General features: G+C 50.2%; 1 protein-coding gene across 4 annotated transcripts; it reads right to left on the bottom strand.

The window, feature by feature from the left end:
- Window positions 1–232: 232 nt before the first annotated feature.
- On the bottom strand, window positions 233–16,616 carry MEOX1 (mesenchyme homeobox 1). Of its 4 annotated transcripts, none has more exons than XM_079131526.1 (4): window positions 16,537–16,610; window positions 15,724–16,051; window positions 2,110–2,282; window positions 233–1,036 (listed from the first exon to the last, which is right to left on the bottom strand). In XM_079131526.1, the coding sequence occupies exons 2-4, from the start codon at window positions 15,845–15,847 to the stop codon at window positions 914–916; spliced, it is 420 nt and encodes a 139-aa protein (XP_078987652.1). In that variant the 5' UTR covers window positions 15,848–16,051; window positions 16,537–16,610; the 3' UTR covers window positions 233–913. The 4 variants fall into 4 exon arrangements, with proteins under 4 accessions (XP_078987652.1, XP_078987651.1, XP_078987650.1 ...); XM_079131525.1 differs by having other exon boundaries at window positions 15,724–16,242; window positions 16,537–16,555; XM_079131524.1 differs by having other exon boundaries at window positions 15,724–16,616.
- Between the last annotated feature and the right edge of the window lie 5,108 nt (window positions 16,617–21,724).

Genomic DNA, 21,724 nt, shown 5'->3' with positions numbered 1-21,724 from the left:
AGCCCACAAGCTGCTGCAGCCAGAGAAACTTCCACTCCAGACAGAGCTCCACATCGCTGGGTCCCCACCCAGGAGCCCGTGTTTTTCCCCACCTCTGGGACAGGGGGGCCACTTTCCAGCTCTCGACAGTGTGAGCATCTGGAGAAGTTTTCAATCTGGAAATTGTGAATTGAAAAGGAATCGCTGCTCCACTTGTAGGGAGAATGGGGGAATGGGGACATAAGGACCAGGCTATTTTTCTGCCTTCTTCCAGTCAGTGCTCATAAATTTGCCCACTCAACAGCCAACACATTTGGAGACAGGGACAGGTTACTGATTTGCAGTCCCTGAGTTGCTGTCTTTAGCCCTCCTTAAGCTGGTTTCCCTTGGGGTTTGGGGACAACTAACAATCACCAAAGCCTCAGATGTAGAGTCAGAGAAAAAGTGGGAAAGTGGGCCAGGGTGTGTGTGTCTCCATCATTTCCTTTCTTTTGGAGCATTTGCTTTTATGAGTCATCAGCTGGTTCCAAGGTTCCTTTCCCTGCAGGCCAGGTGGTGTCCAGAACCGGAGAGGCCTGGCTGATGCAGGAGGAAGATGGCAGGAGGAGGTGTGGCTGGTGGCCAAGAGACCCTGAGAAGCAGCGTCCCTGGAGCTATTTCCAGATTCATTCAGTTCAGTTGGCGCTGGATGATTCCATGAGAGTGTGGGAAGCAAAGGCCCCTGGGGAGGGGCTGCTAAGACAGCGACGCTGGGCAGCATTTTCTGGGAAACTCAGGGCTCCCGGGCACACTGGGCAGCCTCGTCTCTGAGTCAATGCAAGGTGTGGCGAGGCTACTGTGGGGTAACGGGAGAAAGTAAAGGTGGGACAGGGCAGGGGTTGCTGGGGAGAGGGCTCAGTCCTTAGTCTTTTTTTTTTTTTCCCCATGAAGAACCTCACTCTGAACTTGGAGAGGCTGCAGAGTCCCCATCCTCAGGGTCCTGCCCATGCGGGGAGACAGGCTGACCCCCTTTCACACGCTTCCACTTCATCCTTCGATTCTGGAACCACACTTTCACCTGAGGGAGGAAGCAAAGGAGGCTGGTCACTCCAGGGCTGGGGTGACTTCCTCCCCACGTTGATGCTCAAGCTAGCCAGGGTACAACTCCAAGGACCCCAGTTTGAAACCCTCACTTGCTGCTCCCCACTTTCCCAAGACCCCAGGAATCGAGGCTAAAGGGAGGACACACCAGTCAACCAAGAGGCCCACTGTGTATCTCAAGAAAAAGCCTCAGACAGGTACAAGAACCTCTGCATTGGCCTTGACCTTTCTCATGCCCCACCTTTCCTGAGTCAATACCCCTCCCTGTGTCCTTCCCACAGGTCTGGGAGCAGAGGGTCATTAGCCTCATCCTAAGGTACATTTATAAAGCACTCTTTAGTTTAGATAGCTCTGATCAGCATGTTTTCTGGTCTCAGTCTAGGATTATGACCTCATTTAACAGATGAAGACCCAGAGGTCACAGACTTGGCAGAGACAGGATCTATGTCTTCTGATTCAAAAGCGAACTCTGTCAGAGTACTCTGCCAAATGAAAACTGCTATAGAATGCTGTTGTTATGTTTTATATCACAACATGGGTATGAGCAGGGTGTGATGCTCCAAGGAGAGGCCTCTCCACAAAGGGCCAGGGAAATTTTTTTCAAGTGTGCCCAGAAACGAGCGGCATACCCACATGACCTGGAGAACTTATCACAAATGCAGATTCTCATTCCCTCTCATTATTACTGCAAAATTGTTCCCCAGAGCTCTGGAATCTGCATTTAAACAAGTGCCGAGCTGATTCCAATGTCCACTCCAGTTTGGGGAATAACCAGATCAGATCTTCTCACCTTGGCTGTACAAGAAAATCACCTGGGGGAATCTTTGAGAAACCTGGGTCCCTGGATTCCATCCCAGATCAATTACAATAACTCCCAGGAGTGGAGCCCAAACATCAGTGTTATTAAAATCTCTTCCCCTGAGTCTCAAGTACAGCTACAGCTAAGAACCTCAGATTGGGTGGAGGGAGAAGGAAAAGAAGGTTCAGGGAAGCGTGATGGGAAGGGAGAGAAGGGAGAGGTGAGAGAGCAGGAGGAGCTGCCGGCTGTACCTGCCGCTCGGAGAGGTCCAGGTTCACCGCGATTTCATATCTCCGGAGCCGGGTCAGGTAGTTATGGTGAGCAAACTCAGCCTCCAGCTCCCGAAGCTGCTCCTTGGTGAAGGCTGTCCTCTCCTTCCGGGCCTTGCTGCTGCCTTCTGGCTTCCCTCGGTTCTCTTGGTTGTCTGGGGAGAAAGGGCCCCAGGTAGGAAGATGTGAGCTGAGGGGGCTCAGTTGGGCAAACTGCTCTGGAGGATGCTCGAAAGAAGCTTCCGTGTCCCTTCATTTCATCTAGTGCCTCAACCCTCTGACAACTGGGAAGCGTTTGGGCTCCCTGTTTCAGCCCTAACCCTTGCCCTGCAACTCTTCTATTTCCAAAGGATGTAAAGCTGTTCTTGGCTGTTTAATGATCTCTGCCCCCAGCCAACCCCGTAGCATGACATTAGTGGCTGTAGCATGTGAACCAGATGCTCTACAACAAATTTTCAAGATGTGGCAGACCAGAAGCATCAGACTCACTTGAAAACTTTTTAAAAAGACAAATCCTGGGGCCTCACCCCAGACCCATTAGATCTGAAACTAGGGTCCGGTGGGGACTTAGCAATTTGTTTTAACAAGACTTCCTGATAATTTTGGTGCATGGTCAAGGTTATACACTGCTGCTCTAAGACTCACTACCCAAACGTTCTCAGGGTGCCAGTAGCATCGGCATTGTTGGGAAGTTGGTCACACAGGCTGGATCTAGGCCCTGCCCCATACCTACTGACTCAGAGTCAGCCTCAGAGGGCCAAGTCTGGAAAGCCATCTGAAACCTGGGGAGGAGGCTGGCATTAGACACAGCGGGACTCTGTTATAAAAGCTAACGGGGCCAGGGGAACATAAACTCTGTGCCAGGCACTCTACCAAGCACCTGGCATGCATTAGTCCCCTGATCATCACAATAACCCAACCAGGTGATTCTAGTATTAGCCATATTTTAAAAACCAGAAAACTAAGCACAGAGAAGTTCAAACTGATCAAGTTTATCCAGCCAGGGAGTGGTGGAGGCAGACATGAAACCCAGGCAGTTTGACGCATACACTGTTCCAATGCAAGATGTATAGGAAGAATTATAAAGTCCAGTGCAGATAAAAGGGGCTGTGCTCTGTCATTATTTCATGAGCTGGTGGCTGGGTTTTCACTCTCACCATGGTGGTGGACCGAGAGCGGACCTCCTCACCTACACAGTTAACCAACAATGCGTGCCACGTGGACAGCGAATGGCTTCCACAACCATTCCTGCCGAGCTCTAGCATTCTGGCTCTCTCTTCACTGGCCTGGTTTTACAGACCTGGAGACTGTGGCTCAGAATCAGGGGCTTTATCTAGAGCTGCGCCCAACCTGCTGACCCCTCAGGGGTCTGGTTCCCACCTCCCCAACGCGGACAGGGCTCAGTCCTCGGTTCTTGCAGGCCTGCTCTAAGCCCTAAGCGGACCTGGGTGGTGGGCGGAGGGATGCAGACGGGATGTGCAAGTCAGGCCAGCCGCCCACACTCTGGGCTGAGCTGCCAAATTGCGGAGGAGACTTGGGAGGTAGAAACCCCACATTAACCGGGAGATCCAATTTAGAACTTTGAGCCTGGCTGCTTCTTTCCTTCTGCTTCCCATTCAACTCGTTTGTACTTTGGTTTCCCGGATTTCCGCCCCCAGGGCAGGCTGCGGGGACCGAGAGAACCGCGGGGTGGGCAGCCCTCGATGCGGAGAGAAGGGCAGCGAGGGCCATCTCCCGACACGGCCGCCCCGGGAACCCCGGGACTGGCCCGAGGGTGCTTCCTGCAGTCTAGATGCCTGGCTGGTGAGTGTCGCAGTGCCCTGGCCCCGGTGCCCGTGCCTGATTTGCGGTGGATGCCTGCAAGGCTCTCCTGGGGACGGGGGAAGGAACGAGTTCCCCAACGCGGGCTGCCTGCCCGGAGGCCTCTGGCTCCAGGCCGGAGAAGGCAGGCCAGACCCCTCCGGAAGCCGGAGCGTGGGCTGGAGGGGAAGGACGCGCAGCCCCGGGCCCGGGTCCCCGAGGAGCCCTCGGCCTTGGCTGCCAGCGCCGCAACCCCTCCTGGCGGCGGGCGCGCAGCGGATGGACCGCCTCCCCGGGGTACGTCCCGGCCCGTGGGCGCCAGAGTGAGGCCAGGAAACACAAGCCCCCGCTCAGACCCCCGGTGTCGTGTTCCACAACCTCCTCCTGTCCCACGGTTCACAGTGCTCTCCAGCCCTTCCTTGTCACAGCAGCGAACTGACAGCCCAAGAGGACTTGCACAGAGGTTTGAATCCTGAATCTTCTTGCTGGAGACTTTGAGGAAGTTACTTAACCTCTCTGGGCTTCTATCTTCTCACAAGAAATTGGAGAAAATAAAACACGTACCTCCCAGGTCTATTTTGGGAAGACTGGATGAACTAATGTGTGTGGAAAATGCTTTTAAACCCTAAAGTTGCTGGACAAATATATTGTTCCAGTGTTTTAACTCCACGAGCTGTCATGGGAAAGCTGGTATAAAAAGAGCTGGCATTTCTTAAGAGTTCGCTGTGCTTAGAAACACTCACTTGTTTAATCCTTGCCACACATCTCCCCTGAGAGTAGGTACTATTATTATCTCCTTTAGCACTGCTATGTGGATTTGCCTTGATAATTTGATTAATAGCCCTTTCTCCAGGGATGTAACTGCTTTCCTCACTCTTGTTTCTAGCCAGTAGCTCCTGTACCTGGCACATACTGAACCATCTGTGGTTATATAAAGGAAGCAGCCTCAGAGAGGCCCAGGAGCTTGGCCAGTGTGCCCAGCATCCTTTTAGCCACAGAAGGGAGATTTGAATCCAGATCCACCTGATTAAACCAAGCCTTTCTCAACCTTGGCATCAGATTCTTTACCTTCTGGCTGGCCCTGGCCAGGTCCTGGAAAGGGACCGTAACAACTCTACTTGACTCCATCTCCAGGGCTCTTAGGGGTACTGCCCTGAGTTGCCACCCTACCCATTCTCCCCTTTTCTCCGGCCTGCCTAGGTGTGTGCAGCTGCCTTGTGGTATTCCAGAAAACAACTCCCCATGTCCCCCCAAGTTCTGAACACAGGAGTCCCTAGTAAGAAAAGTGGAGAGGGCTGGGGAGATAGCTCAGTTGGTAGAGTGCTTGCCTTGCAAGCACAAGGCCCTGGGTTCAATCCCCAGCACCACAGGGAAAAAAAAAAAAAAAAAAAAAAAAAGTGGAGAAAGGGAAATGACCCCTTTTCAGCTGGTCTGGGACTCATTGTGTGGGCAGCTGGCCACCACCACCAAGCCAGGTCCCTCCCTTCCTCCCCGTTTCTTCTCCTGTCTGTTGACCTGATTTAGGCTCTGGGGCTTCAGGGCCTAATGCCTCCCCATGCTCTGGGAGAACACTTGTCCCTCGTTAACTTTCCAGAGTGGCATAAACTTTTACACTGTCAGGATTGAAAAACGGATCAGAAGTATGGAGAAGAATCCATGAATCTCAAATGGAAGTTATGGTTCTCTTTGTTTTGCAACAGTATTAAAAACTGTAATACTTTCAACCAGACAGGAAAAGAAGAACTATCAACACTATCTTGCCATTTCTGGCTGGGGGTGTCAGAGTCTGCCAAGTCAGGGGCACAGTTCAAGTGCACGCTACCACAGGTAAGGAACTCTTGCCCTAGGCAGAGTACATCTTCATTGGGGAGGCACTCAGTTTCTTCATGTGTAGAAGCATGGGATCAGACAGGACACTTTCCCTTGGAGAGCTGAAGTCAGAGTTCCTTCCCGATACACAAGCCCTGACGCCCTCTTTTCCTCTCCCTATCTCTCTCTCTCTCTTTTTTTTTTTTTTTTTTTTTTTTTTTTTTTTTGTGGTGCTGGAGATTGAACCCAGAGTCTTGTGCATGCGAGGCAAGCACTCTACCAACTGAGCTATCTCCCCAGCCCTCCCTATCTCTTTTGACAACATCTGGCCTTGATGAACTCTGGGGCCCCTTCCATCTCTTGCCATGTGCTCTGTCACAAAAAACTCTCTCCAGCCTTCCCTCAGTCCTCAGCCCAGAGACTGGGAATAGGCTAGAGAATTTCTCTGCCTCCCACATCCAGAACTCCCTGTCCTGAGCTGAGTGAGGGGAACTGCATTTGCAGATGCATCTGAGGACCCATTGGACAGCCTGGGCCTTTGCACCCACAGGTGCTGGCTCCAAGGAGGAGCTTTCTGACCTTGGGCAAGTCCCTGAAGTTCTCTGAGTCCCAGTTTCTTCATTTGCAAAATGAGAACAGCTATCCCCGTTATGATTATAAAACTGATAAGAAGATAAAAATGAGACTAATAACACATGCAACTCCCTAGCATAGTGCCTGACACACGGTTGAGACTCTGATTCTGTTGGATGTGATGTTTGAGAGGTGATTCACCAGCTTAAATAAGATACTCCGAAAGCACCACATCTCCAGCCCTGGGTGAAAGGGATGTCCTTCAAATGTCTGACTTTTCAGCTATTTTCCCTTCACTTCTTTTCTATATCTGTGAATATGGATCTGCATCTCTGGACACTATTGGCCACTGCTCCTTGAGCCTTCCAGGGGGCCCAGGCTCCCACGCACGGTAACAGAATGACCATTCATATCGGTTCTCATGGTCCCACTTCTTTCTTGGGGGCAGTCACCTTCTTTATCAGGATCACAGAGGGAGGAGGCAAAGTCCCAGCTGGCTGTATCTGTGGTTTGGGAGGAGTCACCCACCCCAAGCAGGGAACAGTCCGCGGTGCTCCAAGAAATGCAGACAGGATGTGTGTGTGATTGCAGTTTCCACCATGAACTTTTACATAATCCAAGGTAAATTATTTCATAAGTAGCTGTCACGTTTGGCAGGCCTTCCTAAAGTTAGCAGACAGCCTTATCTGAGCTGCAGGAAGGTACGGTCAGACCAAGTGGAACCTGCCTTTCTGGAGTCCTGTGTCCCTACTCCCCACTCCACAGCATTATTTTACATATATTTCTATGCAAGACCATAAAGAAAGCAACATGTCCCATATTCAAACAGCACTTTGCAGTTGACAGTGGATTTCTTTCTCCTGTAGAGAAACTTCTTTGGGGCTTTCATATCTACTACAGGATCACAGAATAGTAGAGCTGGAAGGGACTTAGAGAAGGTTTATTGGACCTGGTCATTTCACAGGTGAGCACAGAGAAGGTGAGGGACTGGCCTAAGGATACAGCAAGTTAGTGGCGAATTGGGCCTGGATTCTGTACTTCCTTGATAGGAAGCCATTTATACAACTATCTGGCTGCTTCCTGTTGAATCCTTTGTAAAAAAAAAAAAAAAAAAATTATTATTATTATTATTAATTTTTTTCAGTTCTGGGGGTTGAAGCCAGGGCCTTTGCACATGCTGGGCAAGTGCTCTGCCACTGAGCTACACCCCAGCCCCTGTCCTATTAATTATTCTGTGAGGACTCCTGAGGTCCTATTTGAGCCCCAATCTCTGCTCTGAATTTCAGTTGGCCCATTAAACAGATAAGGAAATTAGACCCAGAGACTAAGTGGCTTGCCCAAGTCCCCTGGGACAAGTCTAGGGTTGTAGCCACATGTCACACTGCCCTGAAGCAGGGGATGAGGGTGGACAATGGAGGTTGTGTCCCCTCCAGGTCTGGGTCAGGATCTAGGTCTGGGTCCCTATTGCCAGGGAAGGGAGAGAAAGGGACTGTTCGAGCATGACCTTAGTAAGTGAGATTTTGGCAAACTCCCTGAACATGGTGCCTGCAGTTCCCTGGGCTGCCACAGTCGGGACACTTTGATGTGCTCATTAGCTCTGCTACTTTCACCTTCAGAAGGAGTCCAAGTCCATCAAAATAGCCCAGACCTGGGATGAGCCAGACCAAGACCAGTTGGACGTTCCTATCTTGAACCTCCTGGACTTGGCCTGACTTTCTCACCCAGTCCTGCCCTGCCTGAATATCTAGACACTTCTCCTCTCCTGCAGGTGCCTGAAGATATATGTCCGCCGTCCCAGACTCTTTGAGGAAACCAGCAGTGGGAACAGGGAATTTGGGGTATGTTTTCTGGAAAAGAAGCAGATTGTTCTGGAATGGGAAGGACTGTTCTTGGCGGAGAGTCCCAGGTTGTGGTAGAACTGCGAGGGTGGGCCGTGGTGAGGGAGAATGGGAGGGATTGTAGAGTGTGGAAGAACCAAGAACAGGGGGAGCAGAAGTAGGAGTGGCAACAGGAGGAGGGGACAGCAGCCTTTTTTGTTGTGGTGGTGGTGCAGGGAATGGACCCCAGGGCCTTGTGCATACTAGGCAAACACCTTATCCCCGAGCTACATCCCCAGCCTGGGGGAGCAGCCTTTGAGAGAGGCTGGGGAGGCACAGACAGCATTGGGCTTTGTTCGTGTTTATAAGTTCCAGATGTCACCCTTAGCTGTCACCAAAGGAAGTAGGGGCTTCAGGATCCAGGGTCACGCTCATGTAGTTCCCCTGTACTGTGCAAAGAAAACAGGGAAAAGCAAGAAATAGAAGAGGGTAGGGTGGGTCCTGGCCAGAAGCAGTGAGTTGGGTGTGACGCCCCAATCTCTGTGCAGAGAGGGCACAGGGGCGCTCCGGGGCCTGCAGGGAGTGTGAGGCCTGCCTCTCAGGAGGAAAGAATCCATCCAACCTCCTTGATTTATTCAAACCAGAGAAATAGGCAACCTGAACCCCTACCTGGTGGAGCAGTGGGCAGAGTTGAAGCAGTCCCTTCGCTGACCTTCTCATGGCCCTGGGTCCTTTGATCCTTTCCATCTTAGATCTTAGTCAAGATTCTGCTGCCTCAGCAGAAACAGACTTTCTCCAGAACGTCCTGATAATACCTGGTTAAGGACCTGAGCAGGCCAAGGATTTGTGCTGGTGCCTCTGAGTTCAGACGTGGCCAAGCCTTGAGTCCTGTTTGGGCCCCAGTATTTGCTTTTCAGAGACACAGCAAGGGCTGGAACTTTGGCCAGCAGCTCTAGCCAGGAGGCAGGAGATGCGAAGGGGAAAGATGGCCAAGTATGGAGTTACTTTCTCCTCCAAACTGGTCATCTCAGGCCCTAAGATTTTTTCTTACTGGGGGTTCTGGATTGGAATTGGGATGAGAGGGGCTATAGCCACTGTGTACCCTTCAAACCACACCCTGCCCAGCACTGCAATGACCTTTGACCAGAGAGCTTTCAAAGCCAGGCAACCCCAGTTGGTGGCAGGTGGCAAAGGCTCCAACAGAGCTCAAGTCACTTTGCCTAGCCAGAGTTTGAACATGAGCTATCTGGGATGCAGCCAGCATCAGGGAGAGACTTTGAAGGGAGAAGGGGACTCATTTGTCTCCACATCTGACCCCAGTACCCCATGCAGGATTCCTGAAGAGCCAGCCCAGCCTGTATGTTTATGCATTTTTCTGAGCCCAGACCCCACACTCACTCTAACCCTGGGCTGGTTTTATGATTGAAGTCTGGCTCTTTGAAAACTTTTTTCATAAGTGAAGCTGTAAAAGTCCTGATGCATTTCACAGAAATACATGACCCAGGGTGAAACACTCACGCCAGGCAGCAGAGCTGCTCTCTGAGAGGGTGAGAAAATAAATGCCATCGAGGTCATTGATCAGATATTGAATGAGCAACTCCTGCATGCAAATGTGTCACCGGGAGCTAGGGAAGAAGGCATAGGGGATGTTATACCATTCTGATCTTCCAGACCCTTTAGCTTCAGGGGGAGAGGCAACTGTATGCATCCTTAAGTCTGGGTGCAAGGTCAACTGGGTTTGATGCCACTATGGAGGTATACACAAGGCACACTCCGTGTGTGCAGGGATGGAGGTCAAGAGAGGATTCTGACATATTCAAGAAACTAGGAATAGCAGGAAGTTACCTCAACCTAATAAGGAGCATATGTGAAAAGCTCATAGCTAATATCATATTCAATGGTGAAAAACTGAAAGCTTTCCCTCTAAGATCAGGATTAGGAACAAGGCAAGGATGCTCACTCTTGCCACATTCATTCAAAATAGTACTGGAAGTACTGGCCAGAGCAATTAGGCAAGAAAAAGAAATAAAAAGTCATCCAAATATGAAAGGAAGAAGTAAAATTATCTCTCTGTTCACAGATGACATGATCTTATATGCGAAAACCCTAAGATTCCACATAGAAAAGAATTGTTAGAACTAATAAATTCAGCAAAATTGCAAGATATAAAAACATACAAAAATCAGTTGTTTCTATACATTATGAATGAACACACCAAAAGGGAAATTAAAGAAAACAATTCTGTTTACAATAGAATTGAAAACAGTAAAAATTTTAAAAATAAACTTAACCAAACCTAACCAAGGCCTAAATACAGAAAACTATGAAACACTGTTGAAAGAAATTTTTTTTTTTTTTTTTTTTTTTTTTTTTTTTGCGGTGCTGGGGATCGAACCCAGGGCCTTGTGCTTGCAACGCAAGCACTCTATCAACTGAGATATCTCCCCAGCCCCAAAAGAAATTCTTTAAAACACAAATACACAAAAGACATTGTGTTCATGGATCAGAACACTTAATATTTAAAACAACCCACAAATTTAATATAATCCCTATCAAAATCCCAATGACATTGTTGGGCAAAAATCCTAAAATTCATATGGAATATCAAAGGACTCTAAATCACCAAAACAATTTCAAGAAGGAAAACCAAACTAGAGGCCTTATATTTCTTAATTTCAAAACATATGACAAAGCTACAGTGATTGAACCATGGAATAAAGACATAGACCAATGGAACAGAGTAAGAGGGGCCAGAAATAAACCCTCATATATATGGTCAAGTGATCTTTGACAAAGTTGCTAAGGCTACGCAATGGGAAAAGGACAGCATCTTTAACAGATGGTTCTAGGAGAACTGGACACCCACAAGCTTGAAACCAGACCCTGATCTCACACTGTACAAATATTAACTCAAGATGAAGACTGTGGGGTGCAGTAGCACATGCCTATAATCCCAGCGACTCAGGAGGCTGAGGCAGGAGGAATTCAAAGCCAGCCACAGCAAATTAGCAAGACCCTGTCTCTAAGTAAAATATATAGAAAAGGGGGGTGCTAGGGACATGGCTCAGTGGTTAGGCACCTCTGGGTTCAATCCCCAGGAAAAAAAAAAAAAAAAGATGGACTGAAAACCTTAATGAAAGACCTAAAAATATAAGACTCCTAGATGAAAACCTATGACCTATGGGAGAGCTAGGGAAATAGCTCAGTTGGTAGAGTGTTTGCCTCACAAGCACAAGGCCTTGGGTTCAATCCCTAGCACTGTCCAAAAAAAAAAAAAAAAAAAAAAAAAAGGATGAAGAACTTGAATAGACATTTCTCCAAAGAAGATAAGTGTTCAACAAGGATAGTAGAGGATACTCAACGTGACTAATCCATAATGATTATGGGAAATGCAAATCAGAACAATCATGAGATATCACCTTATAACCATTAGGAAAGAAGGAACAAGTGTTACCAGAATGTGAAGAAATCCTTTATGAAGTTTCAAATTAGAGTTAGCAAAATGAGTTCAAGAAGATATTATAATTTTGAGCTTTTCGATTATAGTTTTCACTTATATGATGCTGTGGACACGTATAGTCATAAATTTCTTAAAAAGGGGGAAACTCTTGGATGGGGTAGCTTTTGAACTGTGATTTTAAATGCAGAGGATATCAACAGACAGAACTCTTGAAAGCAAACAGCCAAGGCATTCAGGCAGGAGGGGAAAGTAGGATGTATTTTCCATGCCAGCACAAGGTGTGGCTTTGTGACAGACTGACTAGAAGGGGAGGTGGGGAGGTGGCCAGTCCTATGGGAGATCAAGTGGAGAAAGGGGAGAAAGAGGGGCCAATTCGTGGACCCATTAAAACCTCTGGCACATTTGAAGGTTTCCGTAGTTGGACAGAGGCAGGTGGAGAGCAGATCCTGGAGGGGAGAAATCAGGTAAGAGGAGCCCCAGGGAAGCACAGCAACTGAACTGAAGGAGGATGGGGCAGATGGAGTAGAGGTGAGAGCGCTGAGGGTGCGCGGGACGCCAGGCTGCAGCGGTGGCCAGGGCGGCAGCGGAGCCGCTTCGCCTGCAGGCAGGCTGATCACACGCAACCTTCCCTTGAACCCCATCAGGAAATCACCGCGAAATCCCTCATCCCCATAAATTAAAGACGACCACAGTAGCAAGGACAGTTTTGGGGAAAACAACAGTGGCCTCACAGCTGTCCCTGTCAGCAGGGGTCTTTAACACCCACCTTCCCCGGCTGGGAGTGGTGGGTGGAATAACATCGCCTGGATCCTCCTGAACTGGTTCCGTGCTGTGAACCAACAGAATGTCTCCGGGTGGGGGAGGGCCAGGGACTCCAGCTTTCTTGACCATTTACTGCAGGGAATCAGACTCAGCTTCCAGTGGGAGCAAAGGGGGAGCATTAGGAGATGGCTGAGGAAGGAAAAGGCAGAGCAGAGAATGTTCTTTTTGCAAACACTCTCAGTTTCTGGGGCCTCCTGGGCCAGCCAGTATGGAACACATTTGCCAGGTGCAACTTAGTCCCCTTCCCCCGCAGCCTCTCGGGAAGATCTCTGAGCTTCAAGATCCTAAATGAAGACAATTATATTTTAGGGCAAAATAATTGCTAGGAGTTTCCATGTCTTATGCCCCAGACTCAAAAATTTCTGAAACAGTGTATTTGAGATATTCAATTCCAATATCTCAATAAATATAGGACTATCTTTCACACCCCGTATTCTGAAGGCTGGTTCAGGAATACAGGTCTCATACAATAGAGTCACTATTTAATAAACTCTTACTATGGCTCAGGTGCAGTATTAATCTTATGGATCAGCACATTTAACCTTCACAGAGTCTCTGAAGGAAAGTGCTATTGTTACAGTCCCATCTTACAGCTGGGGAAGTAGAGGCAACAAGTTAACTTTCTCGAAGTCTCCCCATCCAAAAGTTGGATGCTGACACTGTCACCTGTCTGTCCAATAGTGAAGCATTATGGAAAGATGCATTTCAGGTCAATACTGGTTGACCTTCCCGAGATGGCCTAGCCAGGACTAGGGTGAAGCATTCCCTCACGCAGAGCACAAATTTAAAAGGCACCAAAAATCTCAGTGAACAAGATAAACAATGTTTTAATATGATGCTTTAGATTATTATTATTACTATTTATTTTTTTGCAGTGGTGGGGATCAAACCCAGGGCCTTGCAAAGGCTAGGCAAGCACTCTATCACTAAGCTACATCCCCAGCTCATGAGATGTTTTAAAAAATCAAAATGAATGCAAAAATCTATGGTGGGGGTGTGCGGCTGGATGGTAGAGCCCATGCATAGCATGCACATGGCCCGGTGTTCCATTTCCAGCACAAATTTCGTATGAGCAAAATGTCAAAATTTAAAAGAGAGAGAGGATCCACCAGGGACTCAGGATCAGCTGGGTGGCGTAGGGGTTCTTTGTGGGCGTGGCCCTTTTGAGTTAAATTCCATATTCTGGAGTTAGGCATGAGTTCTCCATATTACTTCTCCACCTTCTTTGGATTCTTATGAAGCTGACCCTCCTGCCTCCTTCTTCCCTTTCAGTTAAATTTCAAATGAAAACTCTAGCATCTGGGCAATAAATATTTCCCTGCTGAACAGAGAGAGGGCCTGGGGTCACATGAACATGAGGGAAAGTCAGCTTGCTGGGCCCTACTCATGCCATCGCTCCCCAAGGGACCCCACATGGGGAGAGCCCAGGGCTCCACGTGAGTGGAAACCTCCTCCTACCAAGAGGTTGACCTTATCGAGAGTGTGGGGCACTCCACAGAGGGTGTCCACGTGCTATTCAGGTGGTCAGAGGTTGGCAGGTGTGCCTACGCTGTAATGGAGTGACCTCAGCCACTTGCCAAAGGGAAGACAGCACGTTCAGCTTCTGCTGCCACTCCAGATGATGAAAGATTTTGCCTGAGCCCAGCAGGCTCTTGGCTTTGCTCATCCTTCCCACTGCCCTTGGCTCTCAGTTCCCTGGAAAGTGGCTGGATGCAGCCACGGGATGGGAGTGGAGCTGGAGGAGCAGCACCAGCAGGCGCCACCGCGGGGGAAGCTTTTCTACTTGGCACAGAGCCCAGTGGCAGAGCATGCCTTGGGCCGGAGAAGCAGAAAGTGGCCCGGCTCAGCAGATCACCATCCAGGGATGGGAATAGTTAGCTCTGCCTCTTGGGGTTTAACCACTAGGGATATAAAGGACCCTTCTATTTAGCAGTCAGGAGGTCGGTTGTGCTGTGGTTTTTGTCACCCACTGTAATCTTCAGGACCAAAATTAATTAAATAAATAATAAATACAATTAGCTAATTAATTTAATAATATAAATACAATGGGCTGGGTGTAGCTCAGTGGCAGAGCCTTGCCTAGCTAAGCTTCCACCACACCTTGGAAGTCCCAATCAGAGCACATCCCATTGCTGACAGGCCTCTATAGGCCTCTTGCTCTAGGTTTGAGCTCTTTGGGACAGGACTGCTTTATTCATCTCAGCACCCCTAGTGTGCTTGGCAAAAGGCAGAAACTCAGGAAATCTGTGCTAGGTCAAAAGTACTGCATAAAGCAAAGCACAATGAGTTCTCCTTTGCTCGTTGGCACACTCCTTTTCTGGCCCGCCCTTAGTTAGCTCCAGGAAGGCCCTTTATAAGACCAACAGGCGTCCCCTGAGCATGCCGTGAGGAGGACAGTAAGGCAGCCGGGCAGGAGGCCAGGGCATGGCCTTGTTCAAGGTGGGGCCAGGGGATCAGGCAAAAGGTGAAAGGGCAGTGAGAGAAGCTGGGAGCACCTTGTGGGGAGGCCAAGGGACAACCACAGTGGGGAGAAGGCCTTCCCTAGGGTCTTAACAAACAGGCTAACCTCACCTTCCAGCCTTTGGGGCTCTATCCCCAAGCCGGGCTTTACCCAAATTCCCAGGCCCAGAGCGGGCCCTCAGGGGCCTCTTCCCTAGCTCTCCCTAAGGCTAGTGCTCCCTCAGCAGGGCCGCTTACAGTGCTGCCTTCCCTGAAGGTCAGCCAGACCTTGGCACACTGAGCTGTCCCCTGGGCCTGGACACAGCCCAGCTCTGCAGCCTGATCCTTCCTGGGCAACAGCCCCAACCTCAGTCCTCTTTTCTCCCTTGTCCCTCGCCTCTCCCATCCCAGCACTTGGCCTGCTTCTCTGCCTAGAGCTCCCTGGAGCTCCCTGGAGCTCCTGTAGGGTCCTGTAGGGTCCTGGCTCCGTGGGGCCACCCAGAGTCCCAGCCTCAGTCCTAAACCTCTGAGCCTTGATTTCAGCTAAATGGTCAGGAAATTCCCCCTCTGATCCTTGACAGTCTGTACCCAGAGGCACCATTCCATGTGTCCTTCAAATCTTGGCTGAACCCACTTTATTCTCTTGCTGGCACATCCTTCCCAGGAACAGGAGTGCTTAGGGACACAGACGCAGCTCCCAGCACCAGAGAATCCTCAAACTTCTAGAATAGAAGAAACCCCAAGTCCCCTGCATTCAGGTAGGTTAGATAGTATTGTTTGAAATTCATGATAAGGGCTCCTAGGCTCAGAGAGGGTGAGCAACCTCCTCAGTGTCACATAGTAAAAGAATGGTCTACTCCTTTCTCTGCCACCTACCTGAACTCTCCTTTTTCCGTCTGGATGATTTCTTCTCCGTCTCACCGGCCGTGCTCCCAAGCACCCCGTAGTCCTCGCCCGGGCCTCCCATGGTGTCTACCAGGCCTGGGCTGCTGGCTCCCATCTCCCTGGAGCCCCCAGCCGGGCCCAGGTTGAGCCTTTGCCGGGCCTCGGAGACAGGGAAGTGCCAGTCAGGAGGCTGCGGGAAGGCGGGGTGCTGCTCAGTGAAGAGGCGCTCCTCTTGGGGCAGGCTGTGTGGGGTGGCCGCCAGGCAAGAGGCCGAGAAGTCAGGGTAGGCAGCTGTTGCTGTTGCTGGGAAGTCTGATTTCTGGTGGAAGGAGAATGGGGTTGGCGGGTAGTGGGGTAGCCCCGGGGCCCCACTGCCTTCTGAGTGGGGGTTTCGAAGGCAGCCCCAGACAGGGGCTGGGGGGTGGGGGCTCCGCATGCAGCTGCTGGCCACAGGATCCATCTGCTGTCCGCTGCACACCTCAGTCCTTTCAAAGGTTTGACTCTTTACACCTTTTATATTCAAATTTTTTTAAATGCAAAAAAATTAATAATAATAAATAAATAGGAGGGGAAAGTTTCAACAGAAAATTCACCCCAGGAACCAAAACAAAAACCAAAACTAAAGTCTCTTCTTAAAGTACACACACGTGTGGCCAGCTCCACGCACGTGTATGTGCACACCTATGTCGGGCTGCGCTGCTTGCTTCCTGCCCCCCGACACACCAGCCTGCCTACTGGGGTCCCTTGTACATGTATTTGTTGCCGGTGGCACTAAACATTTTCACTGTCCCAGCCCAGACGCACCAGTGATGAGGAGATGGTCCTGGAGCCCGAAGCAAATGCCTGCAGAGGGCTGGACCAGGGCTGCTGAGACACACTTTTAAATCCTGCGGTGGGGAGAGAGTGACAAATTTCTGAAGTGAAATGTGAGAGAGGAGAGGGAGGGGTTAACCCGCGCACACAAGGTCCCCTCCAACCAAAACCCGAGCAGGCAACTATTAATCATCAGAAACCTTATATGCACATCTAATGGGATTTGCAGATGGAGACTTTTAAAGAAACATTGTCTGTATTTTTTTTTTAAGGAGAGAGAGCAGTGCACACGCATACACACACACACACACACACACACACAGTCTTTAGTGTGCCTCCTGTAACACTATAAAGTTATTTTTATTGCACTGTTAACAAAATTCCCCAAGTCTTGGATTTGGAAAAAGCCTTAAGTCAGATCCAGAATCCATCAAATGCCAAATTCCAGGGAGTGAAGTGGGGAATAAGTACAAGAGACAAGCTTGGTGATTGCATTTGATTTAAAGGCCCTTCTACTGCTGCCTGCGAAAAAGGAAGGTGGATTAAAAGAAATCTTTTTTGCAAGTCTCAGCGGCCCACTATGGTCTGTGGTATAAAGACAGACACACACTCAAAAAAAAAAAAAAAAAAAAAATTCATTTCTCCTTGCCCATAGTGACATTCTCACTAACTTTAAAAGAGTCCATCTGATTCTTCTTGCACTTTTTAACCTCTAACTTACATGCCAATTAGCCACACTCTTCTCTAGAGGGATTCCAAGTCATTTTTCTCCACAGCAAAGGCAAGCCTCTTAAAGTCCTTGAAGTTTCTCCAGACCTCCCCCCACCTGCTCTCTGTCCCCCTAACCTTTCCACCTGCTCCCTGTCCCTTAACCTCTCCATCTGCTTCCCTTTTCAACTCCCGGAGGTCATGGAATTAGAGCATGGAAATAAGACTCAGGGGCTTCTTCCCTGAGTTCTCCCTGAAGGGGGCTGTCTTTGGCAGACAGTCACATAGATAGGTCTTCTGGACTGGTGCCTGTTGCAGGATGGCCAGCCCAAGTGCCATTTCAACTGGCCACCATTCAGCCGACAGCATGCTCTTCGTGCCCTGCTGGTCTTTTCAGAGGTTTAGTGTAATTTCTCGAAGGATGATGTTCCAAACACACAGGGGCCAGAGCACCTCTCCGCCTGGGCCTTTCCAAAGCGCAGAACAGCAGGCTCAGGGCAGGAACAGGCATGGACCTGAACAGCAGTGCTTCCCCTGGTTTGTCTCAAAGACACCAGGGTTCCCTGAGGAGGGCCAGTGGGCCTAGCTCTGCAGCCTGGAGGCAGCACTCCAGGGAAGTGCTCTGGGTGGCAGATCTGGAAAGACAGCAAGGGGGCCCAGGGTGGGGAGAAGCTATCACTAACCTTTAACCTGGACTCCAGTTAGATCTGCATCCCGGGGCACAGGAAATGCTGCAAAAAGATGTGGGGCAAGGTATATGCACATACACACTATTCATGAGAAGACACCCCCTCTTCTGGAACTAGCAGTCAGGGTGATGTAGACCCCTAGGAGTGGGTGGGTCCTAGCCGCCAACTGGACTCATCTGTCTGCTCTGCCCAGGGCTGAGCTATTGCTCACACAATTCTCCTCTGAGACCCAAATTCTCCTGTTGTGGGTCAAGTATGATTTATGATTATATTTTACAGGTGAGGAAACCGAGGCTCAGTCAGATGGCAGGGTTGCTCAAAGTCAGCTAAAATGAAAGGATCAGGAGTCACTTTTGAGGGTTCGGCTACCTAGTTTAGAGCAGGCAAGATGCAGAGGAAGGGATATGGGGTTGGAGATAAGTCCAAGTCCAGCTTGCTGAGTTTGTCCTGGGAGGAGTCCCCTCACCCTTCTGATTCTTTGTTTCCTCTTCTGGGATGACAGTCCTAGCCAATATTAATCATTACTCTTAGCACCTTACCCATATTACCCCAGGGGATCCCCACCAAAGCCCTCTCAGGCAGGGACTGTTCTCATCATCCCTTTCCCAGAAGGCTGAAGTACAGAGATGTGGTGTCACCTGAACCAGGTCACACAGCTGGGAAGGGGAGGCTCCAGGATTCAAACCCAGGCAGCCAGTGTGGGCACTCTCAGAAAGGCCGCCCCACAGACACTTGTGAATTTCAGATGAAACCACTTATGCCAGAGGCAGAGTAGACAATGGCTAAGGGGCTCCCTTCCTAGCCTGATCTAGGTCCTGTTAACCTGGGTGATTGTGAGGGAGCACATGGAACCAGGGAGCACGGAGGAAATTCTCAGGAAACAGCCTTGTGAGGTCCTGGGGGGCTCTGTGAGGAATCCATGGGGGGCTGGGAGGAGGATCTGGCCTGTCAGCTTCCCTAGGAAAACCTTCCCAGGGGCCTGGCCTGGCAGGCTGTAACCGGATTCCTGCTCCAGCCTCCGCATCTGGCTCAGGGACCCCAGGCCAGGGAGGCCCCTCCGCCTGGCCCTTTGCCCCTGGAAGGGGTGGGCTGGGGTCACGGCGGGGTGGGCGGAGAGGTCAGGAGGGGCACGGGGCGGGTGCGCGGCAGGGCGCTCTGTGCTGGGAGCGCAGGGCCCTGGCACCCCGGCGCCCCAGCAGCTGCCGGCGTCTGTCAGGCCCTGTGGGCGCCGCCAGGGGCCTGCGGCCTCTACATCTTTCTGACAGGCCCTTCTTCTGAGGCCAGGAAAAAACAACAACAGTTCCTCCCCTCGCGGCAACCCATTTGTTAGATGAAGGCCGGGCACCAGCACCTTTAACCCCCTCAAAGTCAGCCTTGCCCTGTCAAGGCCCGCGGGCCTGGGAGACAGAGATGGATGGAAGTGACTGTTTGTAGAGAAAGCCCTGTGGCCTCCCAGCCAAGCGGAGGGGCCTTCAGGAAGGGAGGGGCCAGGCGGCTTCTGGTTGTTGTTGGGGAGGGACAGGAAAAGCCTGAGTCAGGAGGAGGTCCCCAGGGGCCCTGAGGAGGGCCCTGGACTGGCCACACCTGAGCCATCCCAAAGAACTTTTGGAATTTCCTCTATCATGTATGACAAGCAGGCGTTCCCTTGACACAGCAGTCCCACTTTGTGGTAGGTGGTGCCACCCACGTGTGCCTGAAGATGCCAGGGGTCTGGGAAGGGTCTGGACGTGGAGGCAGAAGATGCAGGTTCAAGGTGGGGTCTTGCTTTTTCATAGACTGTGTGGTCTCACCTCTTCTCTGAGTCTCATTTTTCTCACTGGCAAAATGGAGTTGATGGCATGGCCTTGTGTGGCTGCTATGGGGATGACGGACCTGCTGTCTAAGGTCAGGCATCCAGCAAGAGGCTCACGATTGCGCCTTCTCTTTTCTTGACCAGGCTGATTCCCTGCAGGTTACCTCTGGGTGGAGGGGGAAGACACCAGACCTAGTCCCCATGTTCTATGACCATATAACACAAGGGCCAAGACCATGTTCTTGGGAATCAGGAGGGTATGGGTTTAAATCCCAATTCTACCACTAAGCTAATGACTCTCATCAACTCACTTTGTCACTGAAGCCTCAGTTTCCCCATTATTAAATGGGAATAAGCTTCTTTCTTCCTGAGAAATTCAGTGTAAAATATTTATATGCCTTCTGAAAGTGGACAAGATGAAGCAATTAGCATGCACTCACACACTAGGACATGTGAATCAGATAAGACACCTGTTCCCTGGCAAGATCTTGAGAGACAGGAGACAGACAAATTTTGAGCATGTTGGCAATGGTGGTGAACTAAGGTATTCACTACCGGGCCAGGTATTTATTTGGAATAGGGACAGATGCTCTTTGCTTCTCAGAAGGCTTTGTAGCAGCAGGGTTACTCCTGCCTACCAGACTGCCCTAAAAGGCTTTATGAAGCTCAGATAATATGGTCCTTGGGACAGAGATGAGCAAACCATTCTTACTATTATCACAGTGCCTGGGAAACCTACAAGGAGGCCAAGACATTCCATCTCAGGGACCCCATATGGTGTGCCTCCCAAGTCCTGGAAAACAGTGTGCTGATGGAGATGAACTCTGCAGATGACAGTTTTTTCTTGTGTCTACATTTTTTAAACACTTTGATGCTGACCAAAAACACAATAATACACAGAATGGCCTGGCTTTGGAGGTCACATAATCTCAGTGTCCTCAACGGTCAAGTGGAGGATCACTATACAGATGAGGTTCAAACACTCATCAGGTGCCAGCAAATGGGCATACCCCAGGGTTCTGTGCCCAGAAGAATTAGAGGCAGGTGGACTTACAAAGGTGTCGGGTGGGGCCCTGGCAAGAATGTGCCAGGGAAGCTTGCACTGGTCAGGACAAATCTGCTAGGAAAACTCGGAATAACAAAAGGGGACACACAGAGTTGGTTATGTCACCCTTAAAAGAAGTCCAGAGGTGACAGTCTGGCTAGCCTGGCAAGTCCTCCAAGTTATCAGAGACCCTACCTCTCTCCCCCTTCAGCAGCTTGTGACCTCCTCATCAAGGCTGGCTCTTTACACCCAATTATATCTGTGTTCCAAGTAGCAGGAAGGAAGGGGGGCACATGGACTCTTCCCAGCTCTTTGCTCCATTTGAAGGAGACTTTCTACAAGTCCTGTTTGGCAATCACTCTTCAGACCCTCTCACCAGAACTCTCCACCTGGTCATGTGGACCTGCAAGGGAGACTGGGTAAACGGGAGGCCCCAACAACTCCTCCCTCTTCCCCTTCCCCACCAGAACCAGTTCTCAAGGGAAGGAGCTAAGATAGGGCCACCAGATAGAATACAGCGTGCCCAGTTAAATATGTTGGGGCATATAGTGGCTAAAAAAGTTGTTTATTTAAAATTCAAATTTAACTGGGTGTCTCCACCCCTGCCCCTAAAATTAGCCACCCTAATCTAGGGCTTCAGAATGGAGAAGGCTCTGGCTTTACCTTTGAGCCAGGACATTGTCCTTTGACTGAAGGTTCTGGAAGAAAAGTTTAAAGGGGCCCTTCCAGGGGGAGGTGTGGTAATGGAGTAGGTTTACTTGAGCAGTGAACTTCCTTGTTGCAAGAACTCAGGGTCCCCCAGGAAAGTGCTGTGAATGAGAGGAGCTGGGGGCCGGTAGAGGGCAGGTGGAGGGAGGGCAGGCCAGGTGGAGGGAGTGAGGACAAAGGTGAGTGTCCCTGGGCAGGAAGTTCTGAAGGAGAAGGAGGGAGGCCACCGTGCCTAGG

Source organism: Sciurus vulgaris (genome assembly GCF_902686455.1).
Source record: "Sciurus vulgaris genome assembly, chromosome: 3".
NCBI classification, from domain to species: domain Eukaryota; kingdom Metazoa; phylum Chordata; class Mammalia; order Rodentia; family Sciuridae; genus Sciurus; species Sciurus vulgaris.
This window is presented reverse-complemented; position numbering and strand designations above follow the sequence as displayed.